The sequence below is a fragment of the Scyliorhinus torazame genome, chromosome 29, assembly GCF_047496885.1.
Source record: "Scyliorhinus torazame isolate Kashiwa2021f chromosome 29, sScyTor2.1, whole genome shotgun sequence".
Taxonomy (NCBI): domain Eukaryota; kingdom Metazoa; phylum Chordata; class Chondrichthyes; order Carcharhiniformes; family Scyliorhinidae; genus Scyliorhinus; species Scyliorhinus torazame.
Window position 1 is genome coordinate 41,736,039 of NC_092735.1, and position 24,334 is coordinate 41,760,372.

Below are 24,334 nucleotides of genomic sequence, written 5' to 3' on the forward strand. Positions count from 1 at the left end.
AGAAGTGCGGCTTGCACTCCGCGCAGATTTGGCAGTCCCTGGCGACTGTCCTGACCTCCTCGATGGAGAAGGGCAGGTTGCGGGTCTTGATGAAGTGGAAGAAATGAGTGACCCCCGGGTGGCAGAGGTCCTCGTGGAGGGCTCGGAGGCGGTCCACTTGTGCGGTGGCACATGTGCCGCGGGACAGGGCGTCAGGAGGCTCATTTAGCTTCCCGGACCTTACAAGATTTCATAGTTGTAGGTGGAGAGTTCGATCCTCCACCGCAAGATCTTGTCATTTTTTAATCTTGCCCCGCTGTGCATTATCGAACATGAAGGCCACCAACTGTTGGTCAGTGAGGAAAGTGAATCTCCTGCTGGCCAGGTAATGCCTCCAGTGCTGCACAGCTTCTACTATGGCCTAGACCTCCTTTTCCACTGAGGAATGGCGGATTTCGGAGGCGTGGAGGGTGAGTGAGAAGAAGGCCAGGGGTCTGCCCGCTTGGTTGAGGGTGGCCGCCAGAGCTACATCGGACGTGTCACTCTCGACTTGGAAGGGAAGGGACCCGTCGATGGTGTGCATCGTGGCCTTTCCGATGTCGCTCTGATGGCGGGCCTCTGTCGACAGGGGGAAAACCATGGATTGGATCAGCGGGCGGGCCTTGTCCGCATAGTTGGGGACCCACTGGGCAAAATAAGAGAAAAATCCCAGGCAGCGTTTCAGGGCCTTGGAGCAGTGAGGGAGGGGGAACTCCATGAGGGGGCGCATCCGTTCAGGGTCTGGGCCTATAACTCCATCATACACTACGTAGCCGAGGATGGCTAGACGGTCGGTGCTGAACACGCATTTTTCCTCGTTGTAGGTGAGATTAAGGATTTTTGCGGTATGGAGGAATTTTCGGAGGTTGCTGTTGTGATCCTGCTGGTCGTGGCCCCAGATGGTGACATTATCGAGGTACGGAAACATGGCCCGCAAACCGTACCGGTCAACTATTCGGTCCATCTCTCGTTGGAAGATCGAGACTCCATTAGTGACACCGAAGGGAATCCTTAGGAACTGATAGAGCCGTCCATCTGCTTCAAGAGCAGTGTATTTGCGGTCGCTAGGGCGGATGGGGAGCTGGTGGTCGGTGGACTTTAGATCCACCGTGGAAAAGACCTTGTATTTTGCGATCCTGTTGACCAGATCGGATATGCGGAGGAGAGGGTACGCATCAAGCTGCGTATACCTGTTGATGGTCTGGCTATAATCGATGACCATCCTATGCTTCTCCCCGGTCTTTACAACCACTACTTGAGCTCTCCAGGGACTGTTGCTGGCCCCAATTACACCTTCCCTCCGTAATCGCTGGACCTCTGACCTAATAAAGATCCGGTCCTGGGCACTGTACCGTCTGCTCCTGGTGGCGACGGGTTTGCAATCCGGGGTGAGGTTCGCAAACAGGGAAGGCTGCAGACAGTGAGGGGGGTATAGGGCCGCCGAATGGGAAGGTTAAGCTTTGGAGGTTGCATTGAAAATCTAACCCTAGGAGTGTGGCAGCACAGAGGTGGGGAAGGACATAAGGCCGGTAATTCTTAAACTCCCTTCCCTGGACCGTGAGGTTCGCTGTACAAAACCCCTTGATCTCCACTGAATGAGACCCGGAGGCCAAGGAGATTTTTTGATTAACGGGGTGGACGGGGAGAGAACAGCGCCTTACCGTGTTGGGGTGTATGAAGCTCTCCGTGCTCCCAGAGTCGATCAGACAGGATGTCCATTGATGAGCACGGTCGTCGTTGCAGTCGGGAATGTTCGGGGCCGAGACTGGTCCAGGGTCACCGAGGCAAGTCGTGGCAGCAGTTGGATATTCTCCTCGGGCGGTGTGTGGTCATCCGAGTCAGGGTCCTGAGAGTCCAGCCAAGATGGTGGCGTCCACTGGTCACACATGGCTGGCGGCGCCCATCCATCACACGTGGTGTCCGAGAGACAAGATGGCGGCACCCGGAGGCCACACGTGGCCCTGAAGGAGGAAGATGGTGGTGCCCGCTGGCCGCACGTGGCCCATGGAGAGGGTTGGGTTGGCGGTCCCGATTCGCCTCCGGAGACCGCAGCGACCACCCGGGCCTGGCATACCGCCACAAAGTGGCCCTTTTTGCCGCATCCTTTGCAGAGGGATGAGTGAGCTGGACAGCACTGTCGGGGTGCTTGGCTTGCCCGCAAAAATAGCAGCGGGCCCCCCGCGGTTGCCTGACAGTCTCGCAGTACAAGCTTGTGGGGGGATGCATCGGAGTCGGTCGCGGGGGGGGGGGGGGGGGGGGGCGTTCCACACTGCCCAAGGGGCTGCCATGCGGTCAGGGACGTAAGCGCGGGTGTTTCAGGAGGCCACATTCAGGGAGCTAGCAAGGGCCCATGCCTCCTTGAGGCCTAGTGTCTCTTTCTCCAGCAATCGCTGGCAGATTTGGGAGGACAGCATACCTGCAACAAATGCGTCCCGGATCAGAAGGTCTGTATGATCGCTGGCCGAAACTTGCAGGCAGTTATAGTTCCTCCCCAACACCAGGAACGCATGGTAGAACTCCTCCAGCGATTCCCCAGGGATTTGTCGCCTCGTCGCTAGTAGATGTCGGGCGTAGACCTGGTTTACAGGGCGAATATAGTGTCCTTTTAGCAGATTCATTGCGGCCTCGAAATCGTCCACGACCTCGGTGAGAGTGTAGATCTCTGGGCTCACTCTCGAGTGCAGAACTTGTATTTTCTGGTCCTCCATGGGTGAATTGTGGCCGTCCTGAGATATCCATTAAAACACACCAGCCAGTGCGTGAAGGTTGCCGCTGAGTTTGCCACGTGGGGGCTGAGTTGCAGACACTCCAGCTTGATTCGGAGCTCCATTCTTTAAAATCTAGTGTAATAAATTGATGCTCGATCAATAACTCCAGAAGCGAGATTGGAGACAATTGAACGCTTTATTGCACTAGATGTTTCCCCAGCAGCGCAGGTACAGAAGGCAGCTGCTGGGGTGACACAGGCTCTTATACTCCGCCTTACTGGGCGGAACCAGCAGGCAGACTTAACCAATGAAAACAGTACCTTCTACACCAATGGTCTTACAGCATTACAGTGTACCGTAATACCTCTAATACCGACTACCACAGTGTATATATGTGAGGGGTGAGTGGGTCTGTGTGTATATGTGAGGGGTGAGTGTGTCTGTGTGTATATGTGAGGGGAGAGTGGGTTTGTGTGTATATGTGAGTGGGTGTGTGTGTATATGTGAAGGATGAGTGGGTCTGTGTGTATATGTGAGGGGTGAGTGGGTTTGTGTGTATATGTGAGTGGGTTTGTGTGTATATGTGAGTGGGTTTGTGTGTATATGTGAGTGGGTTTGTGTGTATATGTGAGTGGGTGTGTGTGTATATGAGGGGTGAGTGGGTCTGTGTGTATATGTGAGGGGTGAGTGGGTCTGTATATGTGAGGGGTGAGTGGGTCTGTGTGTATATGTGTGGGGTGAGGGTGTCAGAGATTTATAGAGAGATGAGGGAAGAGGGGGAGGAGTCGGTGGGCGAACTAAAAAGAAAGTGGGAAGAAGAATTAGGGGAGGAGATAGAGGAGGGTATGTGGGCTGATGCCCTAAGCAGGGTAAATTCCTCTTCCTCATGCGCCAGGCTTAGCCTGATTCAATTTAAGGTGCTACATCGAGCACACATAACGGGGGCAAGATTGAGCAGGTTCTTTGGAGTGGAGGACAAATGTGGGAGGTGTGGTGGGAGCCCGGCAAACCACGCACATAAGTTTTGGGCGTGCCCGGCACTGGAAGGGTATTGGAAGGGAGTGACGGGAGTGATTTCGCAGGTGGTGAAGGCCCGGGTCAAACCAGGCTGGGGGTTAGCTCTATTTGGAGTTGCGGAAGAGCCGGGAGTGCAGGAGGCGAAAGAGGCCGATGTCGTGGCCTTTGCGTCCCTAGTAGCCCGGCGCAGGATCCTACTTATGCGGAAGGAGGCGAAACTCCCCGGACTGGAGACCTGGGTAAACGATATGGCGGGGTTCATAATACTGGAGCAGATAAAGTTTGCCCTGAGAGGATCGGCTCAAGGGTTCACCAGGCGGTGGCAGCCATTTCTCGACTACCTAGGGGAACGTTAGAGGGAAGACGGATGACCAGCAGCAGCAACCCGGGGGGCAGGGGGGGGGGGGGGGGGTGGGGGGAGAGGGGGGGAGGCAGTTGAGTATAGGGCAATAGAGTACGAGGTTTTGTTACTTGTATATTATTATTATAATTGTTAAAAAGTTTTAACATTTCTGTTTTGTTACTGTTATCGTTTCGCTTGTTTTGTAAGCGGGAAAAATGTTGCTCAGGGAAAAAAAATTTCAATAAAATATATTTTAAAAAAATATATATATGTGCGGGGTGAGTGGGTTTGTGTATATATGTGAGGGGTGAGTGGGTCTGTGTGTATATGTGAGGGGTGAGTGGATTTGTGTGTATATGTGAGTGGGTTTGTGTGTATATGTGAGGGGAGAATGGGTCTGTGTGTATATGTGAGGGGAGAGTGGGTTTGTGTGTATATGTGAGTGTGTTTGTTTGTATATGTAAGTGGGGTTGTGTGTATATGTGTGGCTGGGTTTGTGTGTATATGTGAGAGGGTTTGTGTGTATATGTGTGGGTGGGTCTGTGTGTATATGTGTGGGTGTGTGTGTGTATATGTGAGTGGGTTTGTGTGTATATGTGTGGGTGTGTGTGTGTATATGTGTGGGTGTGTGTGTGTGTGTGTCTGGCTCACTATCAGTCTCGGGGTCTCATTCACGCTCACCCCTGACTCACCAACAGGCTTGCCGAGTGAGTGAGTGAGGGACGAAGGGAGTGAGGGCGGGGGTGACGGAGGGAGTGAGGGGGAGGAAGTGAGGAGTGAGGGAGGGAGGGGAGAAGGAGGAGTAAGGGAGGGAGGGATGGTGTGAGTGAGGGAGGGAATGAGTGAGGGAGTGACAGAGGGAGCAAGGGATGGAGGGAGTGAGTGAGGGAGGGATGGGGGGAGTGAGTGAGTGTGGGAGGGAGGGAGGTAGCACTCAGTGAGCTGGTCTCTTTCACACTATCTTGTTCGTCTTGTTCCTCAGTTTTTCAGTTGTCAATTCTTTTTGTGTTGATGAGTAAATTGTTCTGTTTCCTTTCTGAGCTTCATGGGAAATGTGTTAAACGTGATTCCTGCGAAATTTGCTGCTCTCCCCCTACCCCGAAGGTGAGAGAAATCTGACTGAGCCCCACATGGAAAAGCTGGACACAGGCCCCATCTAGTGGCAAAGGTTGGTTGATGCGACTGAAGTTCTGCGAATTTCTGCACTGTCTCACCTCTCAGCCCCATGATGGAGCCCAGGACATCAGTGTGAGTTCTGGAGCGAAGCCAGAAGTTGGGAACCACTGAAGAACAGACCATGAGGACTTGGGGAAGAATAGAGGCCAGGAGACAAGGGTGGGAATTACTGAGGTTGGGAACACTGGGAGTTGGCCAAGGCATGAGTTGACAAGGTCAGGGGTGGGAGGCAGAGGGGGTGAGGGTGAGGGTGGAAGCACTACAGGAAAAGTCATGAACAGACAGGTCGGAGAAGAGGATGTCTCTGGCAAATGGTGTTAAATTGAAACAAAATTGAGTGAGTCTACATTAAATGAGTTTTAAAATCCATTTGTCAACAGTCTCGATATTTGATTTGGTCACATTCGTGCTGTCCTGGTCAATGATTTACTTTCAATTTCAATGAGGTTCCACAACTCTGCTTCCTTCAATCTCCTCTGGGATTTGTCAGGAATTCTACAAAGGGACATGGTGAATCCCAGGAGAAAGGACATGAAGCAGCCAGTCCCACAGGTGTTCTGGGAGCTCTACAATCTCTGTAGAAGATACAGCAGATGATTCAGTGTCCTGTTTAAACATTGAATTCACTGTACTTTTTCTTAAATATTTGAACAACTTTCATCTGTTCAAATAACTCTGTAGGAAATTAGCCGATTGATAATAGACACAAAATAGGGATAATTGGTCAATGCTATAATTGGTAGGGTGACCCATTCACTATATTCATGAACAAGTTAGATGACGGGATGGATAGGCACACCCAGATTTACTGACAGCAAAAAGATGGTGGCCTCTAAATAGGTGTCGATGGAAACATAAAATTAGAAACATGATATACACAGATTATAAAGTCTGCAGGAAATGGAGAGGGAATGAGTAAACTTAATCATTGATCACTAAGGATGAAATCATTTCAACCGAGAGGCGGTAGAATTCAGAAACAGGAAACGATTTCAAACTGAAGTGACCGTCTCCAGATAGCAGTTGTGAGATGGTAGATTGCAAATAAATAAAGATTAGACAAGCATGGCGCAAATATTCTCTTGTTTTAATGAGATGTTAACTTTCACATAGACCGAAACAAACAGATTAGAACATACAATTCTGGTGAATTTCTGGGCAGCAAGGTGGCACAGTGGTTAGCACTGCTGCCTCACAATGCCAGGGACCCGGACTCGATTCCCGGCTTGGGTCACCCTCTGTGTGGAGTTCACACGTTCTCCCCATGTCTGCATGGGTTTCCTCCGGGTGCTCCGGTTTCCTCCCACAGTCCAAAGATGTGCAGGTGAAGTGGATTGGCCATGATAAATTGCCTCTTGGCAGGTTAGTTGGGGTTATGGGAATAGAGCGGGAAAGTGGGCCAAGGTAGGGGGCACTTTAAGGGGGGTCAGTGCTGACTCGATGGGCCAAATGGCTTCCTGCACTGTAGGAATTCTATGTGTCCAAGTTAGTCTGTTGCAACAATACGTCCTTGAACCAACTAGAGGGGATATCATGTTAGATTTAATAACCGTCTCACGATGCTGCATAAGTTGCCAATTTTAAAATTGAAATTGATATTTATAAGCAGAATGCCCGTTATCCTCGGGCTGAATGCGTTTGGATTTCAGGTGATTTTGTTTTTTGAATATCTCATGTAAGCTAAGACCCCCATGGGTGAAGGGTAGGCTGGCTATCAGTTAAAGTCAATACAATGGCTGGGAAAGTAAGGTGTACAATTAAATAATAAATACAGGGTAATACCTGTAATACCTCCTAATCTGTGGCTCCATTTGTGATTCCGCTCAGAAGCTTGGGTTGGTTGCCAGTTGCGATCCTGCTTTTAGGAGATGGGTGTTGTGCATTTGGGCTGTGTGGAGCTCGTGTCAGAGATTCTCTGAAGGTTGGCTCAGAGATTTCCCACATTAAAGATCGATGAGGTCCAAAATTCACACGGAGGTTTTGCAGATGTTCAGTTTTTGGATTTCCTGGTAAAGGATATTCAAACTATATTTGTTAACCACAGATTTTAAGGGATATAAAGACAAAGGAGGTACATGCAGCTCGATTGCGATCAATGATGATCTCAGTGAATGGAGGCCCAATCTTGTTACATTCCTGCCACAATAAGGAGTCCACAGCTGGCCATGGAATGGTCATTGTGACGTTTCTTTTCTATCTGCCCCATCTCCATGAACATCTCCAAATCTCATTTTCCTCCTTCATGACCATTTTTGAACCAGTGACCAAATCTCCGAGATTCACGTTTCTGTAACTTGGACCCAACTGATTAGCTATTCCATTGACTATTTACCGTTTAAATATATTTGCATTCATTAATCTTTTTCATAAAATGTATTACCAAGCATGTTCTAGTTTGAAACTTTATAAAGTGACTTTAACAAAACTAAAATGCGTTGAGATGCTTCATTGGAGCAATACCAGGTATGGACATTGCAAATGGAACCACAGAGGAAATATTGGGTTAGGTGACCAGCTTGGTAAAAATAAAAATGGATTTTGAAGAGTGTCTGAATGCAAAAGAGAGAAAGCAAAGAGGTTTAGGGAGTGAATCCCAGAGCTTACAGCCTAGCAGCTCAAAGCTGATGTGATAAAAATTGGCCTTCCACAGAGCCCAGAAGGATGAAGAGAGTATATGAGGGTCACCTTGGGATCAACACACCAAAGTTCCTTGTGATTTTGTTTGGCCTCAGACAACGGTGAAGAAATAGTTTGTGATTGGAAACAGAGACTATCAGACAATTTATATCCTCCAGTCATTTACTTCATCTCAACGTGCAGTTTGCTACTTAAAACATGATATCATGATCAAGTTGATATCCAGCCCTATATCTCCAGCGCGTTTATTTTGATTTATATTTACTGAAGTAAAAATGGTCCCTGCACCGAATACCTACCTGTATATTTATGAGACATTCATTAATCCAATCCATTTGCAGTCTCCCTTCAACCATTTCTCCGTCTGTTCCACCACATGTCATTTTCAACCAGTTTCTGAAATGCCTGTTGGAAATCCAGATGGAACAGTTCCTTTGGCTTCACATTTTATTCTCTCGAAATATTCTATTATGTTTGTAATCACATGACTACTCTCCTGGTACAACTGTCAGAGATTTCTGATCAGCTCCTTGCCTTTGTAGGTATTCATTTAAAGCTTGGGAGGAGATGATAATGTCACTGGACTAATAATCCAGAGACCCAAGTGAATGGTCTGGATGTGGGTTCAAATCTCACAGCAGCTGGTAGAATTTGAATTTAATTCAGCAAATCTGGAATTTAAAGCTGGTCTCAGTGATGATGGATCATAAATTGCAAGATAGAAATTTATTATTATCAGGAGAAAGTAAAATTAGAGGTAAAGTATTTTTGCAGCTGAATACGGATGACTTGGATACTGCAGAGGCATTAACGCTTCAATTATAATTTATGGATAGGGTTTACAAGAAAGGTGATTTGTTGGAAGCTTGCAAAGTATGGTCTATTTTTGACCAATTTTAAGATAATCAGCTGATGGAGGAGTAGATTATAGACTTTGTCAGGTTGTATAAGGGATTGCCAAAGTTTGACCTAGGTAGCCTGGGTCTGTGCTTCTATTATAGTTACTGGATTCTGCACAGATGTCACATATATATGGACGTTGAGTATTGACAATGGTTCAATTTCATGGAAAAAAACCTCTCCTGAACCAAAAGGCTGCTGCCCTAAAATGGTTCTGAGGAAGCAGTTTTTAGCTACTTTCAAATCAAATATAGGCAATTCTAGTCTTGCCAAGAATGGAGGTAATGTGAAGATTGTCACAGTATTAGCCCATTTGAGAATCAGGACGACAAACAGATGGTAATGGTCGGTACTTGAACCCAAGAACTACGCAGGAAATGGTTAACAGCTGTTATTGTGATTTCAAATAACATTATGCAATGAATTGCGATTTACATCCTTAACTTTGGATGGTTCTGCCAGAATTTACCCTGATGTTAAAAGGAAAAAAACACTTGGAATTTTTTTAATGATCTTTAGTTATTGTGAAAATCCCCTAGTCGCCACATTCCGGCACCTGTTCAGGTACACTGAGGGAAAATTAAGAATGTCCAATTCATCTAAGCACGTCTTTCGGTTGTGGGGGGAAACCGGAGCACATGGTACAAACCCACGCAGACACGGGGAGAACTCCGCACAGACAGTGACCCAGCGGGGAATCAAACCTGGGACCCTGGTGCTGTGAAGCAACAGTGCTAACCACTGTGCTACCGTGCCGCCCACCTTTGACCTCCATAGTAACCATTTAAAAAGACCCAGATCCAACCTCACACAGGCTCCCCACATGACCCCCCCCCCTTCCCTGTCCGCTCTCCAACCTCGTTGTCTGAAACACTTACCTTTTAATTGTCCCATAAAGCCCCTCCTTTATGACAGGTGGTGCTGTACAAAAGGGGCGTTTCTTACCTCTGTGCCCCAGTTAACCCTCGCTGATGTAGCCGGAGGGAATGGGGTTGGGGGGGGGGGGCACTTTGCTCCTGTTTCACCCAGCCTGAGTGAGGAAAGTTGGACGAGACTGGGGCTTTGAAATGGCAATATGGACCAGTCAGTCCAGAGGGACAGTCTATCGGAGCTTACCATTCTGAATAGGTTATGGCCAATGTATTCTTTCTTCTGTCTATTTACAGTTTAGATATTTTCTTATTAACCCTGTGTAGCGCACAAAGACTCCGAGAGACGAATAGAGTGAAGTCGATGAGGCTTTATTAAGCGTGACTGTTTCCCCCGCAGTTCAGTAGTAGACTACCTGCGGGGGAGGGCTCCAGGTACTTATACTCCGCCTTCAGGGTGGAGCTAGAGGTCAACGTCCAACCAGGACCCGGGATCTGTCAGCCAATGACATCATGGCTTCACAGTCCCACATGACCCCTAATGCATACTACCACATTCACCCCTTGTTAAAAATGAACCCGGCGGGGTGATGCTTCGCATGGTGGTAAGGGTTTACAAGGCTGGTCCTGGGAGGAAAACTTTCACATGTTATAACAGTATGTACAAGGTTTTTTTTTTGTTTCAAACTATTTACAGTAATCGTCAGGAAAAGACAAAATGTTCTCGTTAAAAGTCCACATTATACTGTTAGATCGACGCCACGAGTCGGTCGGGCGGTCTGGTCATCCGTGTCGATCGCCTCGGCCCCGGTGGTGGTGGTGCTTGTTCCGGTGTTGTCGTCTCCGGGAGCCTTACGGTTTCAGCTTGGGCTTTATTCCTGGTCGGGCCTGGGAGGAGGACCGATCCTCCTGGGAAGGGGGCTGTCGCGGGGTGCGGCGGTGGCAGGAAGGGGGGGGTTGGGTGAATGGTGTCGGGGGGGTGTGTGTGTTGCCGGCGGGCGCCAGATCTCGCAGAGAGACCGTGTCCTGTCGGCCGTCGGGGTACTCCACGTAAGCGTACTGCAGGTTCGCGTGAAGGAGGTGAACCCTTTCAACCAACAGGTCCGACTTGTGCGCCCGCACGTGCTTTTGGAGCAAGATGGGTCCTGGGGCCGCCAGCCAGGTCGGCAGCGACGTTCCAGAGGAGGACTTCCTGGGGAAGACAAGGAGGCGCTCATGAGGCGTTTGATTAGTGCTAGTACACAGTAGTGACCGGATGGAGTGGAGGGCGTCCGGAAGGACCTCCTGCCACCGGGAAACTGGCAGGTCCCTGGACCGTAGGGCCAGTAGGACGGTCTTCCAGACCGTGCCGTTCTCCCTCTCTACTTGCCCGTTCCCCCGGGGGTTGTAGCTGGTCGTCCTGCTCGAGGCTATCCCGTTGCTGAGCAGGAACTGGCGCAGCTCGTCGCTCATGAAAGAGGACCCCCTGTCGCTGTGGACGTATGCGGGGCAACCGAACAGTGTGAATATGGTGTTCAGGGCTTTAATGACTGTGGCCGCGGTCATGTCAGAACAGGGGATGGCGAATGGGAAGCGGGAGTACTCGTCCACCACATTAAGGAAGTATATGTTGCGGTCGGTGGAGGGGAGGGGTCCTTTGAAATCCAGACTAAGGCGTTCAAAGGGGCGGGAAGCCTTAATCAGGTGTGCACCATCCGTCCTGAAAAAATGCGGTTTGCACCCTGCGCAGATGTGGCAGTTCCTTGTGACTGTACGGACCTCCTCTAAGGAGTATGGGAGGTTGCGGGACTTGATAAAGTGGAAAAACCGAGTGACCCCCGGGTGGCAGAGGTCCTCGTGGAGGGTTTGGAGGCGGTTAATTTGTGCGTTGGCACATGTGCCGCGGGATAGGGCATCGGACGGCTCGTTCAGCTTTCCGGGGCGATACAAGATCTCGTAGTTGAAGGTGGAGAGCTCGATCCTCCACCTTAAGATCTTGTCGTTTCCGCCCTGAAGGCGGAGTATAAGTACCTGGAGCCCTCCCCCGCAGGTAGTCTACTACTGAACTGTGGGGGAAACAGTCACGCTTAATAAATTGTAGCGCACAAAGACTCCGAGAGACGAATAGAGTGAAGTCGATGAGGCTTTATTAAGCGTGACTGTTTCCCCCGTAGTTCAGTAGTAGACTACCTGCGGGGGAGGGCTCCAGGTACTTATACTCCGCCTTCAGGGCGGAGCTAGAGGTCAACGTCCAACCAGGACCCGGGATCTGTCAGCCAATGACATCATGGCTTCACAGTCCCACATGACCCCTAATGCATACTACCACACCCTGTCAGTTGCTGTCTGATTTTATTGTTTGTTGAACAAATGTGAAACATTTGTCTTTCTTTAGTTATATGTTACTAAAAATGGCGTCTCTCTGTTTTGCTCATGAGGACGATCAGGGGTGTGTGCTAAATGGTTTTGGAGTTTTATCAGTTGTTTATCAGTCAACATTGTGAGATTCAACTCTTAATTTATTTGTTGGAGATATTTCTGGTGCTTTATTAGCAATTTGGAAGATTTCCTTCACTTTCTCCTGTTGACTGAAGGAAACAATTCCGGATTCCCAGCAGAGTTGCTGAGGTTGTATTTCTTCAACTCTGAAAGTAACTGATTTCAGTTATTGAACATTGGAACGCTGCAGGAACCTGTGATGTGATACTGATGGTCTTGTTTCAGTTTGATGTAGATCGCGAGGCGGGAGAGAGGCAGATCTATCATCGGTACTGCATGGAGCGGGCAGCTGTCCATTGCACTCATGTCTTCACCACAGTGTCACAAATCACAGCTGTGGAGGCAGAACATCTACTCAAATGCAAACCTGGTGAGTGTGTTCCTGTCCCAGCACACAGCCAACAGTGGCTCGGATACTGGATGAAACATCAATATTTCATTTTAATGTTAGACTGAGGAAAGGATATATCGCTCTCGTATCAAACAGCACCCAGTCACGGCCTCGCTAACTCAGGTCTTTAACTTTCACTGTATCAAATGCCGATAATACATTGGCTGCAATTTACCGGCCTCTCGGTGCCCTCCGTGGTGACAGGCCAAGGCCGTTGGATCTTGCGAAAGGCTTCTCACGAGATTTGTGACACTTGAAACGTCTCGCCAGATTGAACTGAAACTCGTGAGATGTCACAATATGGATCTCACCCTTGCTGAGCGAGATCCAGCAGCATGTTTAAATGAACCAAACATGGACCAGGGTAACGGCATCTGAGGAGCTCTCCCAGGCCATTGGAGACCTGTGTGGTCAGCGACAGGAAAGGGAGCCCTCTGTCTCCTGGGTACTTTGGCACTGCCACCTGCCACTGCCAAGGTGCCCAGGTCAGACTGTCAGGCTGGCTGGGGCACTTCCTGGGTGGCAGTGACTGGTAGCTCTGGGCCTACGGGGGGCCATGTCCATGAAAGGGGAAAAAGGAAGGTTATGAAGGCTGAGAGGGATGAAGAGTGGGTATGAAGGGGCCTCATAAAGGTTGGGGGGTTAAAGGTGGAAACTTGAAAGGGCGGGGTTGGGAGACCTGGAAAAGGGGGCCCTCAGCGAGCCCATAATGGGATGTCCTCATTTGGTGGGGGGGGGCTAATGGCCATATGTGTGGGGGGTGACATTGCCAGTGGGTGGGGGGGCGTGGGAGAGCCACAAACTCACTCCGAGATCGGGAATCCTTTCGCAATAGCTGCCCGATCTCTGAGCAGCTCCCCAGTGACAGAAAAACTTTCCAAGTGTGGGTGTAAAGCGGGTGTGGATCTCAGCTAAACCCGCCCAAAATGACACTTGGGGTGTGAGCCAGTAGCCACGCTGCTCCCAAAAAGCAGCATGGCCGATAGAAGCCAGGAGACTGCTCCCAAGATCTACCCCGTTAGTAACTGCTCGAGCCATTGTGGGCGGATCACATTTTGGCAAATCTGCATATTAAAGTGAGCAGCTAGCCTGACTTTAATGTGTAGATTTCCGAAGTATCTGAAGCTTTGGGATTTATCTCCTTGGCCTCGGAGACCACACATGAGCGCCGTTCGGTCCTGGTCTCCAAAAACAGGAACCAGACGGAATGGTACTCATGGGGGTCTCCCAGGGGATTGGAGGCCCCCAGGTGCATGCCCTTTGAGCAGGGTGGTACCCTGGGACTGCTGGTGCCAGTTGGACACCCAGACATTGTCAGCCTGGCACCCTGGAACTGTCAGCTGGCATGGACCCTGCCAAAGTGCCAAGCTGGCATTTTTTTCTGTGGGTGCGATCGGGCTGGTGTGCCCTGTATTTTTTTTTTGGGGGGGAGTTAGAGACCCTCACATAATGTGATTGGGGGGGGGGGGTCTGGGATTGCTTGTGGGGCCTCAGAGATTGGGACGACATTTAAAAATGGCGTCCCGCTTTCTCGCTGCACTGGGGAGTTGTGGCGAGCAGCCACTGTGACACTGTGCAGCCACAAACCATGTTCTTTATGATTGTGGTGTGGGTTTTTTTTGCCTGTAACAGTTGATTAGACATTGACAACCTGATCACCCACTTTAAATCCGATTCCCCCATCGTACATCTCTGGAATGGCTTCATTTGGTTCTACTCTTGCTCATGTGATATGTAAGAGCCTTGTGATTGGCTCCCTGGGTGTTTGTTGGCTCTAGTGTCCAATAAGTTATGTAGCAAATGGTGTAAATTCAGGTACAGAATAGCTCAATTGTGAAGTACCTTCACAGGATTGCTAAGGTCACAGTGACGCTTCCAGTTAATTATCCCTCAGAGTGTCTAATCGCTCAATATGCAGTTTCAATTTTCTTTCCATAGATGTAGTGACACCAAATGGACTGAATTTGAAGAAATTTTCCGCAATGCATGAATTTCAGAATTTACATTCAAAGAACAAGATGCGAATTCAGGAGTTTATCAGGGGTCATTTTTATGGGTAGGACAAGGAATTTCTTTAGTCAGTTTTATGTGTAATGTGACACTGTGCCCTCTCTGCTATGCTCCCACTAAATGGCAGATATTTATCATATCTGGTAAGATTTTTCTCTTTGTATTTATCTAGTTTTGTGCAATGTCATGATTGATACGATACTCTATATTCCAATAACTCATTATGTGAAAAATTCCAAATTTAATTAGGCTTTGAGTATTGATGCAGGTTTGTGACCCGTATTAAATAACCTCTCACTTTTTAATCTATCAAACTCTCACAATTTTGAAAACTTCTGTTATATCCTCGTACCCTCCTCAATGCCTTAATTACTCTCTCTCTCTCTCTCCTTCCCTCTCTCTCTCTCTCTCCCCTCTCTCCTCTCTCTATCTCTCTCGCTCTCTCCCCCCTCCCTCTATCTCTATCTGCTACTCTCTCTCTCTCTCTCCCCTCCCTCCCTCTCCCTCCCTCTCTCTCCCTCTCTCTCCCTCCCTCTCTCTCTCTCCCCTCTCTCTCTCCCTCCCTCCCCCTCCCTCTCTCTTTCTCGCTCTCCCCCCCCTCTCTCTCTATCTCTCTCCCCCCCCTCTCTCTCTCCCTCTCTCTCTTCCCCTCTCTCTCTCTCCCTCCCTCTCTCTTTCTCTCTCTCTCCCCCCCTCTCTCTCTCTCTCTCTTCCCCCTCTCTCTCTCTCCCCCCCTCTCTCTCTCTCTTCCCCCTCTCTCTCTCTCCCTCCCTCTCACTGTCTCTCTCTCCCTCCCTCTCTCTCTCTCCCTGCCTCTCTCGCTCTCTCCCTCCCTCTATCTCCCTCCCTCTCTCTCTCTCTCCCTCTCTCTCCCTCTCTCTCCTTCCCTTTCTCTTTCTCTCTCTCTCTCTCCCCCCCTCTCTCTCCCTCTCTCTCTCCCCCTCTCTCTCTCCCTCCCCCTCTCTCTCTCTCCCTCCCTCTCTCTCCCTCCCTCTCTCTCTCTCTCTCCCCCCTCTCTCTTTCTCTCTGTGTCTCTCTGTCATTGTTGGTATCATTCGAGTGAATGTACTCATCTCATGGCTCTAATATCCTTGCTGTATTGTATTGTCCAAAATTGGAAAGGTAGATTTTGAACGGTGAAATATGGGCCTCAAATTAAAATGGGAATATCCGGAAAATCCGGAGACATTGACGCAGAGAAGAAAATGAAGCTAGCAGAGGCAAAGGTAATGGCAGTGCATCCCCATCATTGGGTTTCCCGGCGGCTTGGGATGGTTTCAATGGGAAATCCCATTGACAAGCGGCGGGAAGATAGATTGCCGCTGTCAGAGAACGGCGCCTCCCCGAGAACATACGGCTGGAGGACTGGGAATCTCGCACAATGACTCCCACTGGAGCTGCCTGATCTCCAACCTCCAGTCTACCTTCTCATTGTCTGATGTGACATCATCTGTTGGTGTTGGACGCACTTTACCTTATCAGAAATGGCTGTTCTATGTCGCCTGCCCCTTTTCTAATTCTATTCATAATTCTATCCTAATGAAGGACTGAAGCTCCTCACCTGTGCGAACTCATCTCTGTACTTTCAGCACATATTGTTTTTATTTCAGCTATTTAAGTATAGTCATGTCCTGACCTTGGCATGAGGGACTTCCCACCTTATATTTGTACTGCCTAAGTATTCGGCATTAACTTTAAAATGTTTTTATCTTGATTCTTTCTAGTCATTTGGATTTTGATCTGGATAAAACCGTCTTTTTCTTCATTGCTGGCCGTTACGAATTTACCAACAAAGGTGCAGATGTGTTTCTGGAAGCATTAGCACGTCTCAACTATCTCCTCCGGGTAAAGGCATCTTTCTGCTTTCAAATTTTATCCTTGGATCCGAATGTATTAATATGACGATTGAGGAATGAAGGAGCTCTGTTGGCTGGTTTGGGTTGTGTGGCTCATTCTGTCCTGGAATTAATTGTGTAATTTTAGGAAGTTTTGTTCTTGAAGTTACCACTCAATGAAACAAAAACTCAGGGATAGGCCCTGGGTCAAGACCAACAGATGCTGAACCGTACAGAGCAGGAAAGTCCATAGTTGGATCTTTAGTCTGTGTTGAGTATCAAAACATTGAGGACAGTATCATGATTGCCTCTGAAGCTCTTGAGAGACGTCAGTGTGAAGAATGAACAGCCAGTGAGGTGTAGCAGTACTTAGTGGCCCCTCGTACAAATCATGAGACTAGGGGCCGAGATTAATGCATCAGAGGCAAAGTTCAAATTCCACCAGGGCAGCTGGTGATATTTAAATTCAAGTATTTAATAATCTCCTTCAGGGTGATCATGTGTGATGAATATAAGAAATTGTCATCTTTAATTTTGCACCTCCTTTCTTCCTAACTTTTGAATATGTCCTTGAATATTCAGTTCCCAGTTTTTCTATGCTGTTGACCAGGATCCTTACTCCAGTCAATTGATAGACACAATAACTTCATCTTCAAATCAAATCACCTCTTTATTCAGAAAATGTAAAAACTTCAAGACTTATGACTGTTACAAGACTGATTCTGTTACACTGTGTCACACACGTAAGTGCTTCTATTTCCCCTTTAAGTCCAAGTCTACCAGTCTACCAGCAAGCATAGATTTTAACTACTAATGGTTATCTAGTTGACCTGTCGGGGCTCCACTACCTGCTTGCACTGGCTGGACATAGAGAGGGTTGGGACTTCATCAATCTTTAGCTTGAGATTTTTTCTGTAATGTTGTTCCCCGAAGATTCGCTGATGAAATCATTTTGTCTCTCCTCATCCAGATTTCGCTGGCACTCCCAGTTATGCACTCACAGAACAACACTAACCAATCACTGTTTGTTCTGGTCGGAATGTTCAAAGAGTTGTGACTCACTCGGGTCGTATTTCTTCTTTGCAGCACGACAGGCAAGAGTCTGTGTTCAAATTGGTTTATTGCAGGATTCCTGCCCTTAGAGCCATTGGGCGGGATTCACCGAACCCCCGCCGATTCTCCATCACGGCAGGACCTGGCTTGTCGGCTGTCTAGCGGGGTCTTCGGGGGGGTGCACGGGGATTCGGCCCGGGGGAGGGGGGGGGGGGCGACGGTGGCCTTGCCTGCGATCGGGGTGCATCGATCTGCGGGCAGGCCTGGGCCGTGGGGTCACTCTTTCCCTCCGTGCTGGCCTCTATCGGGCTCCGCCATGGCCGGCGCGGAGAGTAACCCCCCTTCACATGCGCAGGAACACGCCGGCCCTTTGGCACGGTGCCAACCCCTCCGGTGCCCGCCTAGCCCCGGACGCCGGAGTGGGTCGCGCTGCTCTTGGAGCCGGCGTCGGGCCGTCCCGCCAAGTGCGGGAGAATCCCACCCATTGTCTTTGATTACTTTAGTAATTCCTTCCTTTTCCCTGTCCATTTGATCGATTAGGATATGTTTAGTATCGGGGACATATGTTGCTTTCCATCCTGCTAATTCATCATGGTCAGCCTTTCTCATGAAGACATTTATTGTCCAGTATCCAGTTGACTCTTTATGGCCGGTTGTAAAGTCAAAGACATTTGTGGTAAATCACATGGGTCACTTCTTCCTGCTGCAAGTTAGTCACATTTCCCATCAGGCCACAGTAGTGTCCTTTCTTTGCGTGGCCATTTTGTATCAGGCTGTAAATAGCCGACTACAATACTCTGTCCCTTCCTCTCAAAGAATTCCTGCAGTGCAGAAGGGGGCCATTCGGCTCATCAAGTTTGTACCAATGTTCTGAAAGAGCGCCCCATCGAGGCCCATTGCCCCACCATGTTCCCGTAACCTAACCTGCACATTCCTGGACACTAAGGGCAATTGAGCACGGCCAGCGCACCTAACCTGCTCATCTTTGGACTGTGGGAGGAAACCGGAGCACCCGGAGGAAACCCACGCACACACGGGGAGAACGTGCAGACTCCGCACAGGCAGTGACCCAAGACTGGAACTGAACCCGGGTCCCTGTGCTGTGAGGCTGCAGTGCTAACCACTGTGCCACTATGTTGTGGTTATCATTCCCCATGTTGCTACCCTTAACTAGATAGGCATTAGCAGTTAAAACCTATGCCTTGCCCTTTCTCATTCGATGAAACCTCCCCCTCACTATTTAGCTGAAAAGAATCTCTGCAGTCCTAGTTATGTGACTTGTTGGTAAACTGGCCCCTATGCAGTTGTAGTGAAGTCTGCTCTGATGGTACAGCTCCCTCTTTTCCCAGTACTGATGACAGCACTCTATGTGTTGCAACCTAGTTCTCCCACACAGAGCCACAAGTTTAAATTTCTGATCTTATTTACCCAATTTCAATTTGCTCATGGCCCAGGAAGTAATCCAGAAATTATTACCTTTGTGATTCTGTTCATTAGTGTATTTGTTCAAACTCAGCAGAGCCTCTTTCTTAGTCCTACCTATGTCGTTGGGACCCACATGACCCCCAGGAAATTGAGGTTGCATGTGACAAGGTCAATACAGTCATCTTTGAGGACTTTATGTACAGGCTGTGAAAAACAAATTATTACTAATACTGTGAAAAACAAATTCCTGAATGTATACAGTCTGGTTTTAGAGATTAGTTTATTGAGGAACTAGCAAGGGAAATGGAAGATTTAGATAAAGTTGCCCAAACAAGTCGTAATTTGTAAATCACCAAAGAACCAAGAAAGTAATAAAAAAAGAGAAAACATAATGAGAGTAAGCTAGTGAGACATAAAAAGTGCTTGTGAAAGTTTTTCTAGGTTTGTAAACAGGAAAAGATTAGCAGAGACAAATGTGGGCCCATCACTGACAGAGAGGAGAATTTATAATGGGGAATAAAGAATGGCAGAGAAACTAAACAATTACTTTACGTCTGTTGTCACTGGGAAAGATACAAGAAAACCTCCCAGAAATACTAGAAAACCAAGGGTCAAGAGGGAATGGGGAACTCTAACTCTGAGTCAAAGTTTGTGAGCTTTCACACTCTTATTGCAGATATAGTTGCTTTGGGTCACACTGCTGTCCACCAGTCCTCATGCTACAGCTGCAACACATCACCTTCCATCTTTATTTTGTTGATCCATAAGATGCACTTAATAACTCTCCAAAGATTTTTCGACAGCTCCTTCCAAACCCACAACCTTTACCACCTACAAGGACAACAGTTACATGAGAACATCATCACCTGAAAATTCCCCTCAAACACCATCATGACTGAGAATATATTGACAAATATAAATTTCTTTACCCGTCAGTCTGGCCTCAATGAAAGTCGAGATGGATTTGCAGGTATAGCATTAGTTATTTCATTTGACTTGCAAGCCTGACTCAGTTCACAGCGGTACAAAACACATCCTGCTTTCTGTACCTCTGGAATCGAGTGAGTCTGTAGAACAAAGAAATCTCTACTGATACATTCAAATGGCATCAAGTTTCACATACATGATTCCCATAGGTCATCCTATACCCCTCCTGACCTGGCCATACATCCTCATTGGCTCACTTCCCCTCCCTTCCTCTGGCCCCCTATTACCCAGCATCCTTTTCTCCTCCATAGCTGGACACCCCTCCCCCTTGCTTTGCCATGCATTCTGAAATCCTTTGTCTGTAAACTAATAAAATCAGACCAGCCTATCTACATTACAGTAACTAATATCTCTAAAGTAACTATTTAATATCACATTCATCAATATCACTGTTATTTCATTGTCCCTGGGTCAAAGTCTCAGAACTCTCTTCCTAATAGCTCTATGGGTGTACCTACACCAAATGGAATGCAGTGTTTCAAGAAAGCAGCTTATCACCATTCACTGAATGGACAATTACAGATGGGTAATAGGTACAGGCCTAGCCACTGGTACTGACATCATCCCATGAATACATTTTGCAAAAGGTGAAATAAAATGAACCTGCTGATAAATTGTGAGCTCTGTTCCGTCTGCCAAGTGTTCTTGTTCATGGAGACCCCAGAGAAATAAATGTCACCTGTCCATACCTCCCAGTGCATTTATCTTTTATTTTGTTGTAGCTGGCACCTCAGTAAGAGTGAGACTGCTGATTTGTATGTGAAATTTGTCCTAATTTCTAGCAATGATATCTCTTCATCTCTTGTTAGTTTTATGAGGATGACGCACTTTAAAAATATCTTTTTTGTTGCAGGTTCAACAAAGCCGTATGACAGTGATCGCATTCTTCATCATGCCTGCACGCACCAACAACTTTAATGTGGAGACATTGAAAGGGCAAGCAGTTCGTAAACAGCTGTGGTGAGTGGCGACAGTGGTAAGAATTCTCAAGGTAAATGAAGCAAAAAAACTGACAATTGCAACCAAGTAAACTCAGAGCCATGTACATGAGGAAGCAAATGTGTAACTGCTTCAGTCATATCTCCTGTGGTTGGTGCGTCTATACTGCCACAGGATTTATACCTTTGTAACATGGCCTGATTTCACCATTGCCTCAGCCCATCCACTGCTGGAACCCTCACTCAAGCCTTTGTTATCTGCAGACTTGATTATTGAAAGCACTCCCTCTGTAAAGTTGATCAGATCAGTTCTTTGTTTGATAGGAGGAGGGTTTGGGATGCGGGAAGTGACAGGAAAAGTAAGTAGAGCTGCATCTATCCAGATTGAGAATTTGGGGAATCCTTTCCCATTTTCAGGGAGTAGATTTGGAGGTCATTTGTCTTAACTCTAGTTGGGAGCCTCCCTGCTAACCTAAGGGGAGTGGTGTTGAAGGGTTGGTTGCAACTCATTATAGTTTTTGAGGTAATGAGATTAGAATTCTTGTTTTGTTTAGGTTGGTTACAAGTAGATTATAGTTGTTTACATTCACCTTGCTTCTATTTGTCTGTGTATTTGGGTGTTGTAGTACTCAAGGCTAGGGCGGGTGGGAGTGGGTGGGGGGGGGGGAGGGGGGGAGCGGGGGGGGTGTTTGGCGCCAGTCGGCGGACATCGCGCCGTTGGGGGAGAATTTCGCCCAAGATTATTAGCGGACAAGAAATTTTGAGAATGCATGCCCACTGCCATTGGAAACTATATAAAATGTAATAAAGTGAGTCAATCTCACCAGCCTTTAAGGTGGTCCTCTGTAGTGCGGTCTTGGCCGAGCAGTTGCCAGACCAGGCTGTGAGGCAGCCAGATAGGATGCTTTCTATGCTGCATCTGTAAAAACTGGCAAGAGTCAATGTGGACATGCCGAATTTTCTTAATTTCCTGAGTAAGTACCGGCACTGTTGTGTTTTCTTGGTCATAGCATCGACGTGGGTGGACCAGGACAGATTGTTGGTGATGTGCACACCTGGGAATTTCAAACTGCTAACCATCACCACGTCAGCCCTGACAGGAGTGTGCACGATACTTCACTTCCTGAAGTCAATGTCCTTAGTTTTGCTGACATTGAGGGAGAGATTGTTGTCGTCACACCATGCCACTAGGTTCTCTAACTCTCTCCTGTACTCTTACTCATCGTTGTTTGAGGTCCGACCCACTACAGTCGTGTCATCAGCAAACTTGTAGATGGAGTTGGGGCCAAATTTTGCCACGCAGTCGTGTGTGTATAGGGGGTATAGTAGGGGCTAAGTACGCAGCCTTGGGGGATCCCGGTATTGAGGACTATTGTGGAGGAGGTGTTGTTGTTTATCTTTACTGATTGTGGTGTGATGGTCAGGAAGTCGAGGATCCAGTTGCAGAGTGGGGAGCCAAGTCCTAGGTTTTGGAACTTTGATATGAGCTTGGTGGAGGCGGAGCTGTAGTCAATGAACAGCAGTCTAGGTGTCCTTGTTGTCGAGATGCTCCGGGGATGAGTGTAGGGTCAGGGAGATGGCATCTGCTGTGGACCGGTTGTGGCGGTATGCGAATTGCAGTGGATCTAGGCATTCTGGGATTTTGGAGTTAATGTGTCTCATGACCAACCTCTCGAAGCACTTCATAATGGTCCATGTCAAAGCCACCAGACGGTAGTCGTGAGGTACATTTACTGGTTTGTCTTTGACACCGGTATGCTGGTGGGATTCTTGAAGCAGGTGGAAACCTCGGAATGGAGTAGGGAGAACTTGACGTGTCTGCGAACACACCCGCCAGCTGGTCTGCACAGGGTCTGAGTGCACGGCCAGGGATTCCGTCAGGATCCATTGCTTTCTGTGACTTCACTTTCAAGAAGGACAATTGAACCTCTGGGGCTGTGACGGGAGGTATAGGTGTGTCCGAGGCTATTGGGGCAGTTGACAACGGTTTGTTGGTTTCCTGCTTAAAAAGAGCATGGAATGCATTGAGTTCATCAGGGAGGCGTGTTTGGCAGAGGGGGGTAAACATTCACCAGCTGACTTGCCAGCTCCCCGCTCGTAGAAAATTCAGAGCAATAATTATAATATCACCAAGGAGATATTCATCTCTACTTATCTAATAACTGCTGAACGTGATAAAGAAGCAGTGATATACCATTACTCCTTTTCCATTGTCCTGTGTGTTATTGCAACACATTAGCTACAGCTGCCGTGTTAATTGTAGCTTTGTGTGCGAGCTGTGTGACGAAGGCCTCCCTATAATGACAGGGGCTGGTTTAGCTCAGTGGGCTAGACAGCTGGTTTGTGATGCAGAACTAGGCCAGCAACGCGGGTTCAATTCCCGTACCCGTACCAGCTGCAAATTCTGAATTCTCCCTCTGTGTACCCGAACAGGCGCTGGAATGTGGTGACTAGGGGCTTTTCACAGTAACTTCATTGCAGTATTAATGTAAGCCGACTTGTGACAATAAAGATTATTTATTTATTGATTTATGACTGTAGTAAATGTCCTTGAATGGTATCTGCAGACAGTCTGAGCTGAAATCACTGATTTCTCATCACTAGTTTTCTGCCTTTGGGAATTTAGCAGCGAGCGGCTTGTGTGACTTTTAACCCTTTCACTGCCGATATGCTTCACGCTATTTGATTGCGAATCTCTTCCTGCTTTTTCTTTGCCTCCAGGGACACAGCAAATGGAGTGAAGGAGAAGTTTGGGAGGAAGCTGTATGAATCCTTGCTGCTGTGAGTATTGGAATGTATGAATGATAAAAGGAGATTAATATAAGGTTACATAACTAGAGCCAAGTTAAAGTAAGAAATCTCTGTTATATGACGGCCTAGACTTCAGTTCTGATCTAGGTGTAATCCGCCTGGATTTACACTGACTTTGCACCAGTTTTCTGCACTAAACTCATTTCGATCATGTACAAATTTGGATGTTTCCACTGAAGTTACCGAGCAGGATTCTCAATTTGAGAGACTGTATTGCCACTGGGACTGAATAAGGTGTGATTTGCATTCCCATTGGGGATGCTATTTGAGAGCGAGTCAGTTCATGGAAATGAGTCAGCCTTCGATCTAACCGCTGGGGTCGGAGTTAGCAGCAAGCAGCCTGGCAATTGCAGCTGTTTTTAATCGCTCCACTTACCGCACACACACTACAGCCACCCAAACGGCTCAGAGAAGATCTGCCCCGGAGGCTGGGAGTCCGAGGTGGACCCACAGCTCCATGCCAGTGAGGAGCGGTGTCTCGAGGCGGACAATTGCGGCCCTGGTCTGAAAACTCAGCCGCGAATTTGGAGGGATTACCGTGGGTTTCCCATCAGAGTGTGACCTTGCCAAATAATGACATCACGTTGGCAAGATTTCAATATTCTGAGAGTGGGGATCATGTGGCAGGGAGGTCCTTTAATCATATTTAAATATAGTGAAATTTATTAAAATGACATTTCCAAAATTCCTGGGTGGGAATCTCATTTTGCCACCAGCGAGGAGTGGGGAAAATCGGGA

At 48.0% G+C, this 24,334-nt stretch overlaps 1 protein-coding gene across 1 annotated transcript in view; it reads left to right on the plus strand.

The window, feature by feature from the left end:
• LOC140404110 (glycogen [starch] synthase, muscle-like) overlaps positions 1-24,334 on the plus strand; it is a 122,336-nt gene that overhangs the window by 12,689 nt on the left and 85,313 nt on the right. The window contains exons 5-9 of the mRNA XM_072492530.1: positions 12,372-12,516; positions 14,476-14,593; positions 16,272-16,392; positions 20,701-20,807; positions 23,507-23,566. Coding sequence (XP_072348631.1) covers positions 12,372-12,516; positions 14,476-14,593; positions 16,272-16,392; positions 20,701-20,807; positions 23,507-23,566 — 551 coding nt within the window. The remainder of the gene's footprint in view (positions 1-12,371; positions 12,517-14,475; positions 14,594-16,271; positions 16,393-20,700; positions 20,808-23,506; positions 23,567-24,334) is intronic.